Consider the following 24,920-nt stretch of genomic DNA (forward strand, 5'->3'; position numbering starts at 1 on the left):
TTCAGGGTTCCAGGTATTCCTCAAGTAACTTGTTTTTGATCATCACAAATACTTTCATTTTCTCTTTCTTACTTTAAAAAATATATTTTTTGTATCACTACCCTTTTCATACACAACTGGGGTCAAAAATGACCCCTATTAATTTCCTATGTAATTTCTTTGCCATATCTTTGAAATAAATGTATTTTATCATGTAATATCACATGTATATTCAAGAAATATATTGTTTGTTCATCACAAATCATATTTTTTTATGTTTAAATTTTTTAATACTCGCAGCGGGCAAGCCTAGGAATCGAGCACGCGTAGCACACGAGATGCCTATAGTATAGTAATATAGTACATACAATAGCCAAAGTGGGCTCTGTCTGCGTTTTTGGTCCCACATTGTCAGATCAGCCGATCGATAGGGTGGATTTGTTATGATTTTGGTCAGCAATGATGATGTCACAATGTCTATGACATGTCACTGATGATGTCATAGACATTGTATGCAATGTGCGGACTCTACCCTTCTCTCACTTCTGATCACTCACTGATATCATCAGTGATGCGAAGTTGAGCAATTGTGCACTGAGTGATGTCACTCGACCAATCCATGATGTGATCAGTGATGGTCACTCGAGCAATTGTGATGTCATCAGTGAGTGATGTTATCAGTGATGCGAAGTAGAGTAATTGTGCGCTGCGCATGCAATAAGCAGGCAAGACCACGGAGCAGCCGAGTTGCGGGCGAGGAACACAAACATGCAGTTTTCATTTGTGACGCATGTAAGCACTGAAGTGATTTTTAAGTGATTTTGTTTTACTTTTTTGTCACATTCACCACCATTCAGTATTATACTACAGTCTATTGCAGGTATGCTATAGTTAAATTTTAGTGTTATTGGTTATAGATTATTATGTGTAAACTATGTTATGTGTGACAATATGACAAATAAAAATATTTGAAATATGAAATAATGTTTGGTCCAAATCATTGCTAAAATATTTATTTTAACAAAATTATTATTAAAGGAACACTCTGCCCATTTTCAACCAGCTTTGTATCATTAGAACATCAGTAGTATATCAGAAAACTGTAAACTGTTTTGAAGTCTGTCATTTAATTTGACAGTTATTGAGTGTTAAAGTGTGGACCAGTGACATCACTGGTCCACACTAACTCAAATGAATAACTCATTAACTCAAATCAACTCTCAATAACTGTCAAACTAGATGAATGATGAATAGTTACAGGTAATCAAATTACTGTAGCAGGGTCATTTTTAAAGCTACATTGGAGATCCTGTTATCGGAAGAAACTAGAAGACCTAAGGGCCTGTGTCCACCTAGCGTCTTTTCCTCAGGTCCAGCATCTTTTTTCAGTTGTTTCTAATGGGGGGAGAGTGTATGCGAGCACACACGGACGTCTAGACAAAGTGCGCTGCACCCAGCGTCTATTTTCAGAGCGCTCCGGCGTTTTTGTGCGCCGGCTCCCAGCGCTCCCAGCTGAGAATAATTTAACTTTTCAGAAAGACGCTGGTGTCGGGTGCTCCTTTTCTGGCAACTAATCATATGGAGAAACTATCGCAACAGAGACAGAAAGGCTCAATTGTGGGAGCAGATTGGCTAGACACTTAATATTTCTGGTGAGTGTTGTGCTTACTGCTTTTAATAGTGTAGCCTACCTGTGTTGTTAGCTTGCTAGCTGTCAGCTATCAAGCTCCTACCGCACTGAACTAACGTTGCTTCCTTGTATATTGTGCGCTGGGATCAGCGCTCCCCAGCACACTCCCAGCGTTTAACGTCAGAAAAAGACGGTAGGTGGACACAGGCCCTATGTCATCCATTGGTACCAAGCATAATATGTTAGCTTGTCGGGAAGGGGGATAAATAACACTCCAAACATAGGTTAAAATTGGGCAATGGAAAACCATTTCAAAGGAGTTCCTTGACCTCTCAGCTCAATTTATCTGAATGAAAACTGGTTCAAAGTCTCCCCTTTACCGGTAAGGTAGGGTTTTTCACAGCCTAGCATTAATAGCTTGTGGATTGATTTCTTCTGTTGTTGATCACCACATTTTGTCTCAACAAATGTGTTATGCATGCAAATACTTCTGATGAGTAAGGGGGGAGAAAATGTTGGCTTTCTCTGCTTTTGGGTATTTTGCCAAAATGTTTTTGTATGTGGATGGATTATTAATTTAGTAGGAGAGAATGAATGTCCGCACACCGGTTAAGACTCCACACGGGTCTTCTTCAGGCAATCAATCAATGATTGATTGCCTGAAGAAGACCCGTGTGGGGTCGAAACGTTGCGCTATTTCAATTATTAAATTATGGGAGCTTAACCGGTGTGCGGACATTCATTCTCTCCTACTGAATATCACGCCTTTTGCCCTGCACCTGGATGAAGGTGGGATGTGCACAGGCCTACTTTTGAAACGTGGATTATTAATTTCCCTTGCTCAAATTCACATGCTCTGTTAATGAAATGCAAAATATATAATATAAAAACATATAGGGAAATGCATCATCTTAGTCTCGTGTGTTGATTAGAGTTGTGATTAAAGGGTTGGGTAGGCCCTGGACGATTTTCAGATTTCAAAGTGGGCAGCATCCTTAAGTTTGGGAGCCCCTGCATTAGAGGGTTAGGGAAATTAATTACCTAATTAAAAAATCTGGCCCCGTAAGGTCACCTGCACGGGTGCTCTTTACACTTCCTGAAAATTTCAGCCTGATCGCATGTAAAACGGCATAGCTGTGGCCCGACAAAATTCTCCTCACTCACTCACTCACTCACTCACTCACACACACACACACACACACACACACACACACACACACACACACACACACACACACACACACACACACACACACACACACACACACACACACACACACACACACACACACACTTCATTCTTATATTAGAAGACTATTGGACTCCTCTGCTCGCTCGCTCCCCTCCTCCTGTCCTCTGCTCTCTCCTCTCCTCATCTCTCCTGTCTCCTCCCCTCCTCCTATCCTCTGCTCTCTCTCCTCTCCTCCTCCTCTGCTCTATCTCCTCTCCTCATCTCTCCTCCCCTCCTCCTCTCCTCTGCTCTCTCTCCTCTCCCCCTCCTATCCTCTGCTCTCTCTCCTCTCCTCCTCCTCTGCTCTATCTCCTCTCCTCATCTCTCCTCCCCTCCTCTGCTCTCTCTCCTCATCTCCTCATCTCTCCTCCCCCCTCCTCTCCTCTGCTCTCTCCTCTCATCTGCTCTCTCTCCTCTCCTCATCTCTCCTCCTCCTCTGCTCTCTCTCCTCTCCTCTCCTCCTCTCTCCTCTCCATCTCTCCTCCCCTCCTCTCTCCTCTCCTCTCCACCTCTCCTCCCCTCCTCTGCTCTCTCCTCTCATCTGCTCTCTCTCCTCTCCTCATCTCTCCTCCCCTCCTCCTCTGCTCTCTCTCCTCTCCTCCTCTGCTCTCTCCTACCTCTCCTCTCCTCCTCCTCCTCTCTCTCCTCTCCATCTCTCCTCCCCTCCTCCTCTCCTCTGCTCTCTCCTCTCCTCCCCTCCTCTCCATCTGTTTTGTATTGTGCTCCCGCTGTTCTCTATGTCTCACATATCGCTCTGAGCGAGGCAGGTGGCTAACCTCGTTAGCACACACACACACACGCACACACACAGGCACACACACACACGAACACAAACGCAAGTACACACACGCACACACACACATACATGCGCGTGTGCGTGCGAGGACACACGCATTGCTGTGAGAAAGAGAGAAAGGTCAAGGAACAGTTTGGTGTTTTCGCAACAGCTTGACTTTAAATGTTTCTAATCTGTCCCACTTTACCTCTGCTCACCATTTTACTGTCAGTTAGCTTTACTGTCAGTCCGCTTTACTGTCAGTTACTTTACTGTCAGTCAGCTTTACTGTCAGTTACTTTACTGTCAGTCAGCTTTACTGTCAGTTAGCTTTACTGTCAGTTAGCTTTACTGTCAGTCAGCTTTACTGTCAGTTACTTTACTGTCAGTCAGCTTTACTGTCAGTTACTTACCCTACTACGTGGGGGTACTACGGGTAGCCACCCCCCACCTCCAGGCTGCCACTACCCAGGCCAAGTGGCCCTCTCCCGGCCCCAGACACCCAGGGCAGCCACCCCAACTTCCAGGCTGCCACTACCCAGCCTAAGCACAGTATAATTTGAAGCACAGACAGTAACGTATATTCTTTTTTCTTAAAATATAAATATAAATGCTTCTGAAGCAGTGGAGCATGGGTGTGGCAACTCCATGGCAGCTACTGTATTAGCCTACTGTAGTTTTAACTGTATTACTAGACATATTTTACATAGTGTCATGGTCACCCTCGCTCACAGCCTGGGTCCAGACCTCCAAATCCGCCCACTCCACAGAGTTGAGTTTGGCTGCTCTGGTCTGGCATTGTCATTATGCCTTTTCTCCGGCTTTCTAACCCTCCAAGCCAATGAGCGCTGAGTGGGACTAACAATTGGCCAACAATCAAGACTGCGCCGAGGAGTTAATGGCTAAGGCTGTTGCCAGCTGTCGAGGCTGTTTTAAATTAGTAATAAAGTTTGTTTGTTTACATTTTTGTCCCACATTGGATGATGTCATCAGCGAGTGACATGTCCTAGTCCAGTGATGTCATAAATCCCTGATCCCACTGTGACATCATCAGTCATGTCATAAATCCCACTAGGGTTGTCCCGATACCACTTTTTTGCTGACCAAGTACGAGTACGAGTACTGACATCTGGGTACTTGCCGATACCGAATACCGATACCGAGTATTTAATTCGTGGTCGACAACGTGTTTTTGTTACACCGTATGGTTAATTAAAAAATAACTTTTCAAGATTATGGGTTTTAGTGATTTTCTTTAGTATATATTATCTGCAGAAGTAGGCTACCTAGTTTTCGCAAGACCACAGAAATTTCGCATAATGGGTATCACCTATACTTGAAGTTGATAGTCTCTTCTCTTCATGCCTTATGAAACAAAAGTTTCCCATTAAATAAGGAAATAAGGTTTCCAATTAAATAAAGAAGTATGCTATGAATCAACCTTTAAACCACATAGCTGTGCATCTCCTTTGTATTTGTTCTGCTGGTCTATTTTCATTCGAACATTAAAATAGAGGTTCCTTGTGTTCTTATGTTCATTATGTTGGGTCTCGTAGTTAGATTACTACTTTAATGTTTATTGTAAAAACAAACTTTATCGTGCTTTTATTTTGAAGGCAAAACCGTTCCACTTTAACGTTATGTTCTGTTCCACTTTTAAAACGTTAAACTTGAACTCATTGAGTGCCAATGACGTCTAAAGACGTCAATTCAAATAGTAACGTAGAGTGCCAATGGGGTCATCCCTATGTTCCCCGGGTCCTATGTTCCCCGGGTCCTATGTTCCCCGTTTTTAACACTCTCCGTAACATTTGGGGTGTCTATCCGCTATGCCGACCACCCGCAATGCCGACCTTAGGTTTAGGCGTGAGGGGTGGGAGAGGTTAGGTTTTGGGTTAGGGTCTGGGGGAGGTTAGGAAGGGTTCTATGTTCCCCGGTCCCACAAAAACGGGGAACATAGGACCCGGGGAATGTGTGGGGAACATAGGTACGCTCCCGTGCCAATGACGTCTAAAGACATCAATTGCGTTTTTTGACGGTGGGACGTGGATCAAAGCCTGATGCATCTCCTGTAAAAGTATGGGGGATTTTGAAGGTGTAGAAGCTATTTTACGGACCCATTAGGTGGCGACAGTGCTCTCCGGATTAGAGAAAGATGAGAAAAAAGAGTAGAAGAAGCCGTGTGGGGAAACGGAAATGCTGTAACGTTAGCTATGCCTGTGAACAGCAGCCAATCTGCTGCCACAATTGAGCCCCTCCGTCTCCGCTGCGATAGCCCATCCACATGATTAGTTGCCAGAAAAGGAGCACGACACCAGCGTCTTTCTGAAAAGCCAAATCATTCTCAGCTGGAAGCGCTGGGAGCCGGCGAACAAAAACGGCGGAACGATGTGAAAATAGAGCTGGGTGTAGCGCACTTTGAAACGTGCAGAGCAAACGTGCAGCAGAGAGCCACCAGAGACACTCCCACGGAGGAGTTTGCAGTTGAGGGGGGTGGGGCACGCAGGGCACCATACAACACGTACCGACCCAGACAGCAGGCTCGATGGACAGATTGGCAAAACACAAGCTAGAATATCTGATGCCCACCAGCAGTAAATCAAGACCAGCAAGAAGGCCAGCGCTGCTGGTTGCAGCTAAAAAATATTATTTTGCCATCAAAATTCCTTTGTTTTCGCTCTTTTATTGAAGGAAATTATTTTTGAGGTGTCACTACATCAGAAAATATTAGCTTCAGAGTCAGTGATGTGCTTGAAATGCTTCATTTCACAAAAGGCTCATTATCTCAGCTTCTAGTTTCAAACGTCTGTTTTTGCTGAAACCAACCTATCTAATAATGCTGATAACTAGGGGTGTCACAATATATCGTCCCACGAAATTTCGCGATAGTAAAACGTCACGATATGTATCGTTGAGATGAAATCTCATATCGCAATTTTTTTTTTTTTTTTTTTTCAAAAATAGACAAAGAAACGTCTTTGTTTGTTGAAGTTCAATGTGTGGAAAGTAGTTCAGTTGAACAAGTCTCTGAAGAGACACATGAGAAGTTATACAGGAGAGAAACCATTCAATTGAGTTTCTGGCAAAACTGTTTACTTGACAGGAAAAACTGAAGATGCATAAAAAATAGACTAAGAAAAGTCTTGTTGTTTGAGTTTGAAGAAAAACTGAAGATGCATAATGAGAATTTATACTGCTGAGAAACCTTTTAGTTCAAAGTAAATCTAAGTGACGGTGTAACTCATTCTATTTCAAGATAAGCCTTATCTCCAATCTCATGTTTTTTCTAGTTGTTATTGTAATAACAATTTCCCACAACAGCATGTTTTGTATTTGTGCATTTCAAATAAAATACTACTTTTCCAGTCATATATTGTCATTATTCAAGTTTAAAAAATATTGTTAAAATCGTATCGTATCGTTATCGTGAACCCAGTATCGTGATACGTATCGTATCGTGAACTGAGTGTATCGTGACACCCCTACTGATAACTAAAGAATGGAAAATGATATCAATAAACTTTTTTTTGCTGATGATACAAGATAGTCTCATCGTTCTTTGGGCGTGTTCGGTGTTTACATAATATCAGTATATCAGTATATACAGTAATATCACACAATATTCTGTGGGCCTCGAGAAATCACTGAAAACGCTCTGAAAGGGCTGGCACTGGGAGCATCCGTTTTCCAAAAGTGGCTGGCACTCAATGAGTTAAGGCAGTATGGATTACGGGGACACGTAGCACGTATTACAATGATCTGGTAAGCCTTTGCTTGTTCCACAGCACTGTGTTGTCTGCTAGAAGAGCAACTAATGTTAACCTGTAAGTTGAACAGAAAGTGTTTTAGCTTGTTGCAGGCTACTGCTAACTGCAGAGCTAATCAGTCAGACAGTGAATAGGCAAGTGAAGCGGTGCAGGCTGTAGCTCACTCAGCTGATTACTGACCTGATAGCTTTTTATTTCTCCTCACAAAGCGCTCCAGGTAGAGATGCAAACAAACAGGCTGTTATAGTGAAGCTTCTCTGCATGCATTAACAGCTGTGTGAGCCTGACGCTGGCTTGCTAGGTTAATGTCACGTTGCATGCCCTAGGTGTAAAGTGGTATCGGGCGCGCGGCCGTGTCAGTATCGGGCAAGTACGAGTACAGCAAAATAGGCCAGTATCGGCTCCGATACCGATACTGGTATCGGGCCATCTCTCTGTATCGGGCCATCGGGACATCACTGATTCAGTGATGTCATAAATCTAACAATGGTGAAATTGTATTATATTTATACCGATATGTGCGTAATAAGTGTGTGTGATTGTGTTTTTAATCAGCACCCGCTGTGGTGTGTGTAGTAGTGTGTTTTTGCACTTTGTTTGGTGTAGTGGTGTGTTTGGGATATGGCTATCTTCGCTGGTCGCCTAGGCTACTTGCTGTTGTTGATATTGTCATTCATATTGCAATCTTATTCTTATTTATCTCTTATTTGCAAGTGCACTGTTGCAGTGCCAAATGCCCCATTCAGTGTATCCATGGCATCTATTCATTTGCTAAAGTCAATTGTTTACAAAACCTCGTAAATGCGGCTAAAATCAGGCTGCAACCGGGCTCGGACAGAATCAACTGAACGCCTGTCGAACCCGGGCTGGGCTCGACTAATGCTGTCTCGGGCTCGGTAGGGGTTCGGACAGAAAAATGCGCCCCGAGCCCAGCTCTAGTGTGCATGTGTGTGCGTGTGCATGTGTGTGTGTGTGTGTGTGTGTGTGCATGCGTGCGTGCATGCGTGTGTGTGCGTGTTACCTTCTTTTTGTCCCTCATGGAGCCCTTCCCTCGCACCATGATCTTACAGCCTGTCTCCGCCTCCAGCTGCTTGGCCGTCAGACCCCGAGGACCCAGGATCCTACCAACAAAGTTAAACTGAGAGAGAGAGAGAGAGAGAGAGGGAAAGGGGGGGGGGGGAGGGGGAGAGAGAGATGGGGAGAGAGAGAGAGAGGGGGGGAGAGAGAGAGGGGGGGGGAGAGATTGTGAAAACAGCCTTTTACATTACATTACATCATTTTGAAGACGCTTTTATCCAAAGTGACACAATATCACATTTTGTCAACAGTAGAGAAATCAACTTTGCAACACAATCTATGACAGCTACAACTTTGAAGGAAGAGAGTATAGCACCTCTAGAAAGTAGATTGAAAATGTTTTTTTTTTTTGTTGTTGTTTTTTTTAAGAAATGTTAGTTCAAGATGGGCCCAGGTGGAGCATGAAAAGGTGTGTTTTTAGTCTCCGCTGTAAGATGGGCAGAGATTCGGCCATCCTGACCGAAGGGGGGAGCTCGTTCCACCATTGTGGTGTCAGGGACGAGAAGAGTCGCGATCGGGATCAGCGACTTTTGAGCCCACCTAGTGGAGGATGGGCAAGGCAACCTGCACTGGTGGAGGAGCGGAGGGAGTGGTGTGAGGTTTGGAAACTGTAGAGAAGGAGCCAGCACTCAAAAATGTCCTTTTGAGGGTTTTTATTCCTGTTTCAAACAACAATGTACGCGTTTCAGCACGAAGCCTTCGTCAGCGTTGTGCTGTGTAAGGCGGAAAAGGGCGTATAAATACAGCCAGACAGGAAGTACAATCAATTAGTATAGAAAACAATATATATATATATTCATAAAGTGCTTTATGCATCGATGAGATATAATAGAATACAACCCAGCATAGTAGACAAGCATTGATACGAGTACAAGGATAGAAAAAATGTATATATATGATTATATCATATTAGAAGCACAGACCACAGCCTCGAGAGAACGACCTGTTGTCTTCAAAGTGACAGCAGGAGACAGATAAAAATAAAACAAGGACTGGACTTTGTATAAATTTAAAATAATAAAATAAACAGTCAAGGAAACAGTCCTGTTGCCTTCAAAGTGACAAGACAGGAAGGAGAAGGAGTGGCACCCATGTAGGCTATAGATTTAAGATAGTGACAAGTGACAATTCAAATATACGAAAATACAAAATTACAAAATACAATATGAGAAATGCTTTTACAGAAAGCAGCCCAACAGTAATTCTTCATTTAGCCCTTTTGGGTGTTCTGACTGGAGTGTGTGGATCCAAAACGCCTCTCTTTGTAATAAGGCTCGGTCCCTATCACCACCTCTTTTTAAGGGGCTGACAACCTCTATTCCCTGAAACCTGAGTGAACACACATCATGGCCCATATAATTAAAATGTCTAGCCACAGATGACTTTTCATCTCTGTTTCTAATGCTACTTTTGTGTTCACAAATGCGAGTTTTGAGTTCCCTTCAAGGCTTGCCCACATAAATATTGGAACAGGAACACTTTAGCAGGTAAACCACACATTTAGTTTTACAAGAAATTCTATTATTAATGTGGTATTTTTTACCAGAATGGGGGTGGGTAAAAAATTCCCCTCTGATCATAGCATTAATTGAATACAATTGCCGCAAGGAAAATTACCAGTTGGCAAGTTTGATAAAAAATGTGTGGGGCGTGTGTAACAATCTGCTTTCATTAGAGCATCTCTCAGGTTCCTAGCACATTTCTGTGCAAACATGGGGGGCTTCTCAAACACGTGGCCCACCAGGGGGTCACTGTGTAGGATGTGCCAATGTTTGAGAATGGTTTTCTTAATGTCCAATGAGGCAGGAGAAAAGGTAGTAGCACAAACAATATTAGACTTCCTCACAGAGGCGGCTTTAGGTGTTAGCAGGTCCTGTCTATTAAGGCCCCTAACCCTCTGCAAGCTCTTACTAAGGTTTTGGTTATCATACCCTTTGACCAAGAACCGTTCACATAGTTCAGAGGCTTGTTCCTCAAAAGTGCTATCAGTGCTACAAATTATCCTCGTTCTCAGGAGCTGGCTATTCACCTTATGTTCAGACCTTACAGTGGGCCAAATTCTTCCGGGTCCACCTAACACTTCCGGCGGTCACGGCGCCAAATATGAAAGAACGTCATGAAGAAGAGAGTCGTGTTTGTAGTGGACAGCGCAGGGTGTAAAACAAAGAACGTAGCCTACTACTTTGAGCTCTGTACACAGCAAGCAAGCGGAGTATCCACTGTTAGCCAGGTCAGATAACGTTATCATCGACAATGACGAGCACTTTCTTGTAAAACATACCTGGACTCCAACAAATAAAGTTTCGGATGGTTTTCTCTCCTCCGAGGCAGCGCGAGCCATTAACGTTAATAAAGACCCGCAGACGTTAACGTAATTCCCTGGAATGCGAGACTTAACGAGCCAGTTACATGGCGTTGCATTCTTAGACATTGCCGTTTGCTTTTATTTGGTATGTTACATACAATTGGCTAAATTATTAATTAATTCAGAGTTAGATGATATTGGAGCAGCGCAGCCATTTTTTATTTTATTTTATTATTATTTTTAGCCGGAAGTCGTAGGACGGCCACAGAACCGGGTCAAATGGGCGTGGCTACATAAGGTGAATAAGGTAAACGTTTCTTGAGACTGGGGGGATGGAAGCTGGAGAAGTCTAGGAAACTGTTTCTGTCGGTTTGTTTTCTATAAACCTTAGTCAAGATGTTCAGATTTAGTAACCAAAACATCTAAAAAAGAAATTGATTCTAAACTGTGATCTAAAGTAAATGAAATAGAGGGCAGTCTGCAGTTAATGTATACCTTGAATTCTTCCAGTTCATTGAGAGATCCCGTGAAGATTAAAAAAATGTCATCTATGAATCTCAACCAGCAATGTAACAATTCTGAGAAAGGATTATTTTGATACACGAAATCTTCTTCAAACTTCCCCATAAATAGATTTGCATAATTGGGCGAACAGGGACTTCCCATACTCACACTTTGGCATTGAAGGTAAAAAGCATTCTCAAACTTAAAATAATTGGTATTTAACCAGTCCCCATTACAGCCAGTCTCTTTTTGAGGCCAATGCGGAAGTTGCCATACTCTCAAATGGCCAGTGGGGGGCGCAGCTTGTGTAACATCATCCCTGAACGTCCATTCAACTCTATGTGAAACGAGCCAACTTCTCTCTCGGTCTCTGTCTTAAATAAACACTTTACAAATGAGTTTATGGTCTGAAAAAACAATTTCAAGTATTTTTCATGCTCTCAAGGCTCCAGTTTTTTTAATTATAGCCCCATTTAGAGGAAAATAGGCGATATACTTCGGATATTGGGAAACAGTAATACTTCCGCCCGTTAGAGGCAGCAATGTGCCGCAAAGGCATCTAGTCTGCGGAAAGTACACGAATAAGAAAACCTAGCAAAACAAGGCTAGTATGGCTAGCAGATAGCAAGTCATACTTTAGCAAATTATCAGAAAATAGCGCTACTTTATGATATTTTAATAATGTTAGTAGACACACGTAACTGTATAGATGGCATACATGTAACGTGACGCTCATAACATGGCGGACCATTTAACGTTATCTAACGGTATGTAAAGTAGCCTAACGTTAAATGGTCTGTCCATGTTATACAGTAAGCGTCATAAGGTTATATGTTAACGTGACATAACATCACAAGTTTTTGCAGACTTGAATGCTGTTGGTCGTTTGTTCAATTTGCTTTTCTGTATGGTATTGGACATTTAAAAATGATACATACTTGTCTTGAGGCATCCGCCAAGCTCACCAATTTGTTATCCTTATTTTAAAACATACTTTATCAGATCGATATAACTCAACATAGCCTAAGGTCTTGCACGAATATGTCTACTGGTAAATTAGGCATATATAGATAATCTACCAAGCAACACTTGATACAAATATAGGTAACCATTTCACAGCAGTACAGCCTACCATGGTGGAAAATTAACCATTCTTTAAGTTTGAATGATATCAAAATATATGTTGCATGGTGTAGCCTTTGTTTATGTCGAATTGTTACAGATAACCATATTTCAATAAATATAAATCATTCGTTGATTTGAAGCAGTCGGTTGGTTCTCCATCTTCATTCTTCTTCCTGGTCATTTGGTCGAAGCTGGTTCACTCGACATCAAATATCTTTATATCACATCTTATTAACAACCTGCCTGCTCTGACCAGACAACTATAATGGGCTCGTTCTATGAGATTTGGGGTACATGATTTACTTTAGCACATAGCCTACACAACAAGGTTCTTTGTTGGCAATGTTTATTGACAAAAACACACTGGCAGATGGCCACCAAATGGCTCAAAGTAAATCTATCAAAAGTCTCAAATCTGTCAGCATTTAGCTTATGTTATTGCAATATCTTAGGTTGAACAACTGATGATCAGCATTATTCTCACAGTAATATGCACATGGGAATCAAAACGTAGCATTCATTTTCACGAATAATTTGACCAAGGGACAATGTGCCTCTGTTCTGTTGTGCTGTTCCTGCTCCACCATGGTACTCCGACGGCCATCCCTTGAAGAAACAAACGACACCGTGTTATATTAATTACTATAACATAACGCCACCAAATTTCAGTTAAAGTAGGCTATAACGGTGCTCACACGTTAGCACACGATGCTAATCGAGCTAGCGTTAGCTTACAAACATGAGCATCACTCAAACAGTCCAACGAGTCCAACATAGCAGAGCACCAAGTGCGCGACCAAATCCACCTCAGTTATCAATTTTAGAGTTTGCCCAGAGATAAGTATAATAGCAGTTTACCTTGTGGAGGCTTAGCAGCAGCTAGCAGGCTGGAGACGCACACCAGCTACTCAGGCACAATGCACCAGGATCACACCACACCATGGTCTCTTGGCCAGGCCCCGGACAAGACGGTGGTCGGCTGGCTGGACTCCTACTCGCCCATACCTTCGGACTAAAAGTTATTATATTTGTTGTCCTGGACCATTTCACCACTGCAACCAGCCAGCCAGCGAGCAAGCTAGCAAACAGAAGCGAACAACAAGATGGCAGTCGTTCAAGCCTGTGAGACAAATTCGGAAACTCCCCCGGCAGCCGCTAGGGGCAGCCGCCCCCTCCTCCTTCTTCTTCTTCTACTAGTGTTTTAACAGCCCTCTCTCCCCGTACTTCCGTGTAAAGTGAATCCATTCAACCAATCAACGATGAGCAGGAAGCGGGAGATTCAAGCCTCATTTTCTGCTATCAAAACCCAATGGGTGACGTCACGCTGACATTGTCCAGATTATTATTATACAGTCAATGTATTTAACACAAGCTTAGAGAGGTCAACCAGAAAACCACTAGGGGGTGTCAGAGCTGATCTTTTGTCTAAAAAATATGACAGGGCCACCAAGGTTTGGAAACTGACCATAGATTGTAGATAATGTAGGAGCTGTCTGGTGTACTGCCCTGTAGGCCAGTACCAGTGTCTTGAATTTAGGTTGGTTGAACACCAGATGGGCTGCAGCGTTCGGAATGAGCTGGAGCCTTCTAGTGTCAAACTCTGCACAAACATCATTCTGCACAGTGAAGCTCAAATATACAATCGAAGGAACAAGAAGAAAAACAGATTTTTAACTTTAGGAGTCTATAAATTCCAATCCCGAGCTAGGGGAAATCGGAAACTACGCAATATTACGTGGTTTTACGTCTGGCTCTTACGTGGTTTTACGTCTGGTTCTCAGTACGTGGTTTTACGTCTGGCTCTTACGTGGTTTTACATCTGGCTGTTACTTGGTTTTACATCTGGCTGTTACTTGGTTTTACATCTGGCTCTTATGTGGTTTTAGGTCTGACTCTTATGTGGTTTTAGGTCTGGCTCTTACATGGTTTTACATCTGGCTCTTATGTGGTTTTAGGTCTAGCTCTTACATGGTTTTACATCTGGCTCTTATGTGGTTTTAGCTCTGGCTCTTACATGGTTTTACATCTGGGTCTTATGTGGTTTTAGGTCTGGCTCTTATGTGGTTTTAGGTCTGACTCTTATGTGGTTTTAGGTCTGGCTCTTACATGGTTTTACATCTGGCTCTTATGTGGTTTTAGGTCTGGCTCTTACATGGTTTTACATCTGGCTCTTATGTGGTTTTACGTCTTGCTCTTACTTGGTTTTACATCTGGCTCTTATGTGGTTTTAGGTCTGACTCTTATGTGGTTTTAGGTCTGGCTCTTACATGGTTTTACATCTGGCTCTTATGTGGTTTTAGGTCTGGCTCTTACATGGTTTTACATCTGGCTCTTATGTGGTTTTAGGTCTGGCTCTTACGTGGTTTTACATCTGGCTCTTATGTGGTTTTACGTCTTGCTCTTACTTGGTTTTACATCTTGTTCTTATAGTGCAGTTCACTATGTCCAGATATATGAGTTTGTTCAGTTTTTAGGGCGATTAGGAAAACTACAATTGAAAACTTCACAGTATAACAAATCCTAAAATGCATGATCCCATTTTACCAGAAGCCAATAGGGGTCGGGACCCCCAGCGGGGTCTCTGGATGCCACTGGGTGGGTCGCGAAATGATTTCCTGAATGTGTGAAATTGGCCTAAAGAATATCGTTGCTGTCGGGCGGGGATATGTCAATTTTTTCACATTTTTATTTTTTTGTCATAAATCAATGCCATTGGTCACCCTTCACATCTTTCTGTGGGTTTTACCAAATGTAACCAGTGGAAAAGCATTAAAACAATCTTGTGAGTAGGCTATAGTCTCATAACTCCATTCGCCCTTAAACTGTCCCTCAAACTTCAAAGTTCCACCCCTACCTCCGTCTCAAGCCCCCTAGGCAGGAGTATATACCCGGAAAACAGACACGGACAGACCAGAACCGAACAGTGACTTTGATTTGTTTATTTCTGGCTTCGTCTGACGTAAATAGATAAAAAAAAATGTTTTTGAATTATCCCTAGACTGCAAACTCATTTAACCTATGCAGATCAAAATGGTTTCTGATTAGACTAATGTTAGCGTTAGTGAGAGGCTGTGTCCCCCCGAGACGGAGCCAAGGGCTCATTATACTCGAGCAAGCTCCGTGGGGGTGGAGCTCCGCGAGTCTCCGGGAGTCACCGTGTGGACCTCGCGCTGGGGAAGATGCTATTATACTCAGAAAGTGATCAGCCAAGTGATCAGCATGTATTGTACAATGGTAATAGTGAGAACAGCCCGTGAAAAGTCGCAATGAAACGCTATTATGTGCAGTACTGAGTGCGCTTTCACTCTCAAACGAGCGTACATCAGCACATGAATGAATCTCCAAACTTGTTTTTACTGAAAGCCGTTTTACTTCTCAGCCCTGATTGCCTACTCTGTGCTGCTTTTAATCCCTCTCAATAATGCTCTCAACACAACACATTTACTTGGTGAAATGACTAAAAACGAACAGTTGCAAATCAAAGTTTATAGCCTACCACATGGGTCAAGAAATGTGGGGAAAACACAGCTCAGTGTTCAGGGCTCAGTGGCTTGAAAGCGGCCATGTTTGGAGAGACGCCGTCCGGAGGTCGCGCTGTGAGAAAAAAAATCTGGCACACGGTGAGTGCCCGACGGAGGTAGCGAATAACCACGCCCAACAAATTTACGTCATTTGACGCGCCCGGCCCTCGCTCCACCCCCGCGCCCTTCACGGCAGGGTGAGCATAAAGCAGCCTTAACTCGGCGTAGGAGTGGGGTCGAGGTCGCTGCTGTAGGAGCCGCTGCGCGTGTCTGTGTGCTCCAGAAGGCGAGCGGCTGTGCGAGGCTGCGTGCCCCGGAGAAAGTGCCATTCTAACACTAAAACCTTGCACAGGATGCTTATCCCCCTTCATCGATGCCACTTTCGAATCCTCAATCCTGCCGGCTTCCGTCATGCTCTGAATTCACCCCCTCCTTCTACAATCCACCTCACCACGTTTCACCAACCTCTCTATCAACACTCTCGACACCCTCGTCTCCGACCTTAAATTCAGCTTGCCCAGTCGGGAGCGAGAGGGGAGAAATTTGCTTATTTCTCCATGACTTTCAAACCTAAATTTATATACTTTGCAACGTTCATCATCATTCGAATTTGGCTGGTGACTGATTAACATAGGTTCCTGTGGTGTGATGAACTCAAAATGCATATTTATGTTGGGTTTCCAGGGTCTTTAAGGTTTTGCCGTACTCATACTTAGTCCATTCGAACCTTCATACAACCACGTTATTTTGGACCAGCTCACCACGCTTCGCCCCGAGACCATCCTTTCACCTTAGAGCTGCAATCTCAGCCACATTTGAAGTCTGAATTTGCTCATCTCTGCACATGGAGTTCTCTTTAGGGGTTATGATGGAGTCAAGAAGAGTCCACATCACTGACGATGGAGGCAAGAAGCGACCCCATCAGCAAGACAGTACCCATTCTCACCCATTCTCACCCAGTCTCCATTCCCTGGTTCCTCGAGACAACCATCGACCCAGACACATTCAACCCCCCTCGATCACCCCCAGTCTCTAAGCACTATCCATCCATCCCCTCGCTCATCCTTACATCTCATTACCCTCAATCCCTATCATTCATTCATGCATTCATTCATTCATCCCCCCTCCCTCGATCCTTTCATCCTTCTTCCCTCGACCCCCTATCCATCAATAAATAATTTAAACATATTTGATTGTGACGTGGTCTTAGTTAGTGGATGTTTTATTATTAACAACCGGCCAACGGATTTCCAAACTGAAGGGCTTATTGTAAAGAGTGTGACTCCAAATGGTTAACAAGAAATTATTTGGATCACTCACGCCGTTAGAGCAGCAGGCAGCGGCCCTAGCTAACGTAGCGAACAGCTAGCTAGCTAGTTAACATGCTAGCTCGTCCTCACTCAGAATCGAATTGACATGACATATAGCTACAGTATACAGCTACAGCCTTCCATTGAGTCATACATCATCTTCCCATTTAGCAACTAAATTAAATTTCTGAACTTGAGCACGAAATTAAGTTTGTCAAAAAATATTTGGCAAACAGTGTGGCTAATTAACACTGTCAGTACATGACTCATGGAAATATGAAATATCTTAAAAGATGAGAAAATACACTGGAGGGGGGCTTTAAGAGCTTGCAAACGCCACTTGTATCAAATTATCCAAGTGGCGTTGCATACCTGCTGCAGAGTGCGGAACCATTCACACAGAACGGCTCAGATGACAGCAGCACCCAGCTAGAAACGTAGATTAGGAGAAATAGTGTTCAACTGTTTCTGTTATGGCAATGAAACGACACTTAGTCAAGGAAAAGGCTTCAAGGTTTTGTTACTGCATGACAAAAAGCTGATACTCTACTGTCTACTATTCCCTGGGCCATCTCCACTAGTCGGGAAGCTATGGTAACGATGCTAACATCCGCCTAGCCTGGCTAGTTGACGTCAGTATGACGGGGTGTGGGGGGTGTGGGGGTGGGAGGGGGGGGGGGGTAGTGGACGATCTTCGAAGACTGGTCGAATAGTTCCCAGCGAATTTTGAATCGTTTTGCTAGAAATGCCTGTCGCTAGCCCTCACATATAATTAAGACAGAAACTACGAGAGAGAGAGACAGAGAGAGAGAGAGAGAGGGAGAGAGAGAGAGAGATAGAGAGAGAGATTTTGCAACAAACTGAACTTGAGATTCACATTGAGGAGGACAAAGTGGTCAGCAATATGGTAACAGACACACACTCACTGGCCCCCTATCTTCCCACTGGCCTTAGGTGCTAAACTGGCGTTAAACACAAAAAAACACGCTTTGCGCCTGCCTCGGGAAGATAGCATCATGTTTTTAGGCCCCGAAATGTGCTTTACGCGGAAGAGGCGTGGCGCAGTGCCAGAATAGGCCAGAATGGGCGTTTCGGCCTTTTTTGATTGATTGATTGATAACTTTATTGATACAATAATAGCAGAATTGTACAAGACAATACAACAAAAAATATTGATCAAAAGGAATAAAACACAATAAAGCCCAAGGGCTTGTTTCCATTGTGGTCCTTTGTGTGGGACAAGTGGAGTGAATATGTATGCAGGTAAGAGCGCGTGTGTGCGCGGGCAGCAACAACACAAACAATGAAAACATTTTACACACAACCATACATTCAATGATTGCTTAGTCATTGACTGAATGGTTATTTACATAACAAACAAAAATGCATCAATCAATAAATAAAAAGATAGAGACCAGCTCATATAATAAATCAAAGACCTACCTAGGGTTTAAAAACTGCGACCATACAGGAGACAAAAGAAAAAAATAAAAGGTTAGGAACCCATTTGGGGGCCAACCAGCCATTTTTTCAAGGCAAGCTTAAAAGAGAACCTGGAATTAAGGGTCTTTATACTCTCAGGGAGTTTGTTCCATAAAATAGCTGCTGAGTAAGAAAAGGTACATTTACCCTTTAAAGTTTTAAATTTGGGGGGAACAATGTTGGAGGTGCTTCCTCTTGTGGAGTAGCCATGTACCTCACTGACTTTACAAAAGTAGTCAGAGAGGTAGCGAGGAGCCTCCCGTTTAAAAATCCTGAAAACCATGCACAGTTTGATCTGGGAAACCCTCTCCTCCACTCTGAGCCACCTAAGGCTAAGGAAGTGAGAGGGGAGGAGATGGTCTCTGGGATGCAGTTTCAGAATAACCCGTATTAATTTATTCTGGGAGGTCTGAAGCCTGTTTTTAAGTTTACTGGTGATTCCCGTGAACCAGGAGGAGCAAGCATAGTCGAAGTGACATTGAATCAGAGCATTTGCCAAGGTTTCAAGGGCGCTCTTGTCTATGAAAGAAGAAATTCTGGCTAAGAATTTGGTTCTTTGATTTACTTTGGAAATTACTTTTGAAGCCATGCTCTCTCCAGAGAGTTTGTTATCTAAAATGCAGCCAAGGTACGTAATCTCCTCCTTGGTGTTAACAGCTACGTCACCCACCATGATTTTAAACTCGGGGGACTTTTTGAAATTAAAATTTGACCCAAATAAAATAGCCTCCGTTTTCCCCAGATGAAGTGATAATTTGTTGTCCGAGAGCCACACACTAACACTGTGAAGCTCACTGCTCAATTTCCTTTCGATCTCCCCCCTGTCCTTGTGAGAGAACAGGAGGGCGGAGTCGTCTGCGAAAAGGAACAGGTTGCAATCACAGGCCGATTGCATATCGTTTATATAAATTACACCCCAGAACCTCTCTCCTCCGCTCTCACTTCCTCAGCCTCGGGTGGTTGAGAGTGGAGGAGAGGGTTTCTCATATCAAGCTGTGTATGCAGTGGCGTGCCGTCCATTAAGCGAACTAGGCAAATGCTAAGGGCGCTTGAGTCGTTAGGGGCGCCAGAGAGGGTAATTTTTTTTTTTTTTTTTTTTTTTTTTTTTTTTTTTTTTTTTTTTTACAAATACTTTTTCAGGATAATAGGCCTACTATTATTTTACAATAGTAGACAAAAATAAGAAGAACAATGTCTTAAGTCTTTAAATAATAGTGAAATCATTTTTCTAATTCTGGCTTTCTGGCTGCCTGGGCTGCAGCACTTTCACCATGGTCCCTAATCCATACCACCCCACCCCCTGCGCGGCCGCGCCCCCTTCTACCTGCTCGGAGCTTTTTCCCAGAGTGGGGGAAGGGAGCTGGAAGGTGGGTGCTGCAGCACCCCCTGGTGGCAAGAAATGGATTTTCGAAATTGTTGGATTTGGCTGTCTTGTGTTTATACCACCAACAAGATGCATTAAAAAACAGTTTGTGCTTCCCAGCTCTAATCTTATTTCATACGCTCTCTCTTCAAAAGTGTTTGATTTTCATCATAATCTGGTTTTCCATAATAATAATAATAATAATAAGTTCAGTGTTTATGCCTGTGTTTCTGTCTGTTGTAGTGTAAAACGACTAAAGGGAGAGCAGGTGCTTACATGAAAGTGAGTGAGAAAAGGAGAAGATACTGAATAATGACATCACAACAGTATAATCCTAATGTTAATTTAAAATTAAATATTCTTCTAAATATGGATGAAAGTCCAAAAAACGTAAAATTTTCTTCGGCGCTGCCCTCGCGGGCAGCACCGAGAGACCCTTCTTTACAGCACCCCCCTACCTAAAAGTACTTCCAGCACCACTGGGGAAGGGCGATTCTGAGCCTGCACTGCAGTGCTGGATTAGCTGCGATATAATTTTTATTATATTTTCTTTGGGGGAGGGGGGAGGGGGGGGGCACCAGCAAAAATCTTGCCTAGGGCACCAACTTGGTCAGGCACGCCACTGTGTGTATGGTCCACAGGATCATTAATCTGAAAGCCCCTGTGTACCTCTCTGGCTATTTCCGGAGGGTTAGCGAGGTGCACAGCCATTCCACCAGGGGAAGCTCAACTAACGTTGTTCTTTTTAAATTTAAAACCTTAATAGGTAAATTTACTTTTTTATACTCAGCAGCGATCCTGTGGAACAGTCTCCCCGAAAATATTAAAGATCTCAGGTCCAAACTCACGTATAAGTCCACCTTAAAACAGTGGCTACAGAGCGGCCCCTAAGGTTGGCCCTTTCTGCAGTAATTGATTCGAAATGATTATTGCAGAAGTGTAAAATGTTGTACTGTTTTTACATGTATATTTGTATGTGTATTTAGGTACGTGTATATGGGTGGACGTGTGTACGCGTGTATTTATATACATATAGATGGTTTTATGTTTTTTGTATTTATTTATATGTGTAACGCATGTAATGTCTATTGTGTTCAATGTCCCTCGCGCACACACGCGCTCATACATGCACACATACACTCAATCCATTTGCTTCACTTCAAGGACCACAATGGAAATAAGCCCTCGGGCTTTGTTGTGTTTTATTCCTTTTGTTTCAATGAATCTGGTCTTACGCTGTATTTCTCGTGCCATTGTTTCAATAAAGTATTCAATCAATCAAAATCAAATTAAAAAGAATAAAGGCCCTAAAATACTTCCCTGGGGGACCCCACACGTCAGGGGGAGGGGACAGGACAGCGTTCCATTTATGTCCACCACCTGCTCCCTACCCTCCAGGTAGGACCTAACCCAGTTGAGGGAAGTGCTGTTGAAGCCCAGAGCCCCGAGCTTACACAGTAGAACATCATGGTTAACTGTGTCAAAAGCTTTTTGAAGGTCCAGCATGACCATACCACAGTATTTACCAGCGTCTACTTCCTTTCTGATGTGATCGGTTAGAAAAAGCAAACAGGTGTCAGTTGAATGAGATTTTCTGAATCCAGACTGAAATTTAAACTGGAAGTCGTCCGACCATACTCCTAAATTCGAGTAAAAGCTCTCAATGTGGTCTTTACCATACTGTCCAGAGTGGGAGGGTAATGTACTAACCAAGGTGCTAGCAATGGTTGTAAAAAAACTATTAAAGATGCCAGCGACAAGGGATTTATCAGATGTTAGGGTGCCTTCAGAGTTTAAGTTCAAGTTGAGTGATCTTCTTTTAAGTTTGTTATTGTAGCCCAATTGATTTAAGGATTTCCAGAGCTTTTGAGGATCATCCTTATTCTCTGCAATTACCTCATTATAGAACTCTAATTTCGCCTTTTTGATCAACCTATTTACTTCATTTCGGTGCTTTTTAAACAAGCCGAAAGAAGCTTCATCTTTTATCTTCTTGAATTTCTGCAGGCTATCATTTCTAACCTCAATGGCTTCAATGATTGCTGCATTGATCCAGGGTTCGGTTCTAGTTTTAAACCTGACCGATTTGACCGGGGCCAGCTGGTTAATAACCCCTAGAAATGAAACCTTAAACAAGCACCATGCATCCTCTGCCGCTGACATATTGAGCACCTGTGACAAGTCCGATTTTCCAAGCTCGTGTTCAAAGGACTCCTTATTATAGTTCCTCGTGGATCTAATTTTGACCGTGTGGTGGCAGTTTATCACCGGTCTCTGAGTTTTACGTGTACAATAAATGAATGCATGATCACTTATGCCATACTCAATTACACCGCTGTTGGAAATATTGGACTTGTCAGAAGTAAGCACAAGATCAATACTAGATTTTGACGTGGGGGATACTCTAGTAAGGGACCGCTCGTTATTTAGAAAGGGGGGCACTGGAGGGATTTGGTGTGCTCTGAAATAAAAAGCTGTGCCCCTTCCCTGATCAAAATATATTTTTCCTTGACCCTCCCGAAGCGATTTGAAAAATATAATTGACCCTCCCCAAACAATATTGGCGAGCTTGCATGGAAGAATGCAGACTGACACAGATATCTTACTTTTAACCTAACATTTGCAGAAACTCCGGCCAGAGGTGATCGAACACACTAACAGTCTCAGTCATGGTGGCTACATTGATAGTAAAACTAAACATATCCTGGCCACACAAACATTGCCATACCACATAATGCAATCAAAACATGAGCACAACATAAACCACGTTTTTAACTGTACAGTAACACGCTTCCCACCAGAACATGGAACTCCCATAATCCTTTGCGCTGCTGTCACCAATCAGAGTGACCGCCTCCTCCGGTCGCTACATAATGCTATTTTCGCTTGTGAAACAATCTTCAGTCTGTGTATATCAATATTTGTGTTTAAATAGCGGTCAATGACTGATGGAAAAAAAGTTCGCCGGTTCTATTATTGTGCGTAAAAACACAACCCTATGTGAAACATATATGTCATCCTGGTGGTATAAATATCCCTCGCAGACTTAACGTAATTTAGGAGATGAGTGAGCCGTAACTCGTTTCTACTGTGACTTCCCAAGACGACTTATCTGCGCATAGAGCCCATATACATTTTGTGATGCCATGTCTGTTTGTTTGCTCGACTTTGTTCCAGTGGGTTATTGTACTTCCATATTATCACCAGAAAAGCGCCACCGATTCGCCAGATACTGTACACGCCCACTGTCTGGATAGGCCAAGCACAAAGATTGACAGATAGCACCGCCAAAGAGAAACAATGCACCGGGACATACCAAACAGTTTGGACAGGAGGGGTGTAAATGAAGCAACTCAGTAGTTGTTGAAGTCCGAAAAGCAAACATTACACACTCAAAAAAAGTTTATATATTTTTATCGAATCAACATTGTATACCCCTCCCCTGGACTCAAATTAAAGAGAGTGTACCCTCCCTCAGACTAAATTTAAAACAAAATTACCCTCCCCTATTTTCCTCCAGTGGACCCTTCCCTAAATAACGAACGGTCCCTAAACTGAGAAATTAATTGGTGGAGACTAAAAAGTTTGCAAAAAGCCTTAAAGGCTTTGTAACTAGAGGAGTCATGTTTTAGCATATTTGTGTTCAAATCTCCAATGAGAATTGTTTCGCGTTTAAATTCGCTTAAATACCGGCCTAACGCTATCTCCCCCCCTGGCGTTAAATTTTGCGTTTAGCGCTTTTCAAAACCAGGCCTTATTCAGTGCGCCGGGGATATTATTGTGCGTAATTGCGCGCAGCTCTCCTCTGCCATCTCACTCTCTCTCTCTCACGCGTCAGACAGGCACAATGACCGATGGAAAAAAAAAAGTTGTTATACCTTAGTTTTGAGCCTCTGTCATCCAGAGGCTGTTGCATCATCCTACCTGTGCAGTGACGTGGGGGAGAAGGAAAGGTAGCGAGAGAAAACAATATCATTCTGCCCAAACTTTCACCAATCTAATCTCATCATGACATCCAGGGATAGGCGATCTTTATCGTTTAGAACATTATTTTCACGTTGATCTTGCTATAGTGTAGCGTATTTACATGCTTGCTGTATTTAAACTGCAGTGAGATTGGTTTGATAAGCATAATAATATGGAATAATATATATGGAGACAGACAGGGATGAAAGGGGGAGGGGGGGGGGGGCTCAGAGCACTTTGAGCTTTTCTGACCGGATTGGATCGCTCCGTGGAATGGAACATGAAAGGGACATTGTGATTCGTTTACTGCACTTCTCCAATGAGCATGTTGTGAATAATTATACGCTTAAAGAGCATGGAGCAGGGTAATTCCTTTACTAAATGTATACTTAACCTTGTTCCTAGGTCCATTTGAAAAGTTAATGTGGGATTTTTTTCCCCCCAAAACACGTGGAAAAAAATATTGGGAAAAACACCTTCCTTTTTGAGGATAAACTAACAGGCTTTTATTTTGTTAATGGGAAGCCTGACACATCAGAGTAGGGAGTGGCTCCCACTCTGGCTTTTCCATCCCCTCCGCTCTGGCTCTGACTCAGAGCGGAGGGGAAGGGAAAGCCAGACGCACACTAGCTTCATGTATCAAGCAGTCATTTGCGTGCTTGGTCCCGGTTGGCGATCCCACACAGTGGCGCGCCGTCCATTAGGCGAGCTAGGCAAACGCTATGGGCGCTTGAGCCGTTAGGGGCGGCAGAGAGGGTAAACTTTTTTTTTTTTTTTTTTTTTTACAAATACTTTTTCATGATAATAGGCCTACTATTATTTTGTAATAGTAGACGAAAAATAAGGACAACAAAGTCTTAAGTCTTTAAATAATAGTGAAATAAT

At 43.0% G+C, this 24,920-nt stretch overlaps 1 protein-coding gene across 1 annotated transcript in view; it reads right to left on the reverse strand.

Moving 5' to 3' along the window:
* qkib (QKI, KH domain containing, RNA binding b) overlaps positions 1-24,920 on the reverse strand; it is a gene marked incomplete at both ends in the record, with an annotated part of 128,678 nt that overhangs the window by 41,637 nt on the left and 62,121 nt on the right. The window contains one exon of the mRNA XM_083651053.1: positions 8,404-8,520. Coding sequence (XP_083507179.1) covers positions 8,404-8,520 — 117 coding nt within the window. The remainder of the gene's footprint in view (positions 1-8,403; positions 8,521-24,920) is intronic.

This window comes from Poromitra crassiceps, assembly GCF_964638095.1.
Source record: "Poromitra crassiceps genome assembly, chromosome: 14".
Classification (NCBI taxonomy): domain Eukaryota; kingdom Metazoa; phylum Chordata; class Actinopteri; order Beryciformes; family Melamphaidae; genus Poromitra; species Poromitra crassiceps.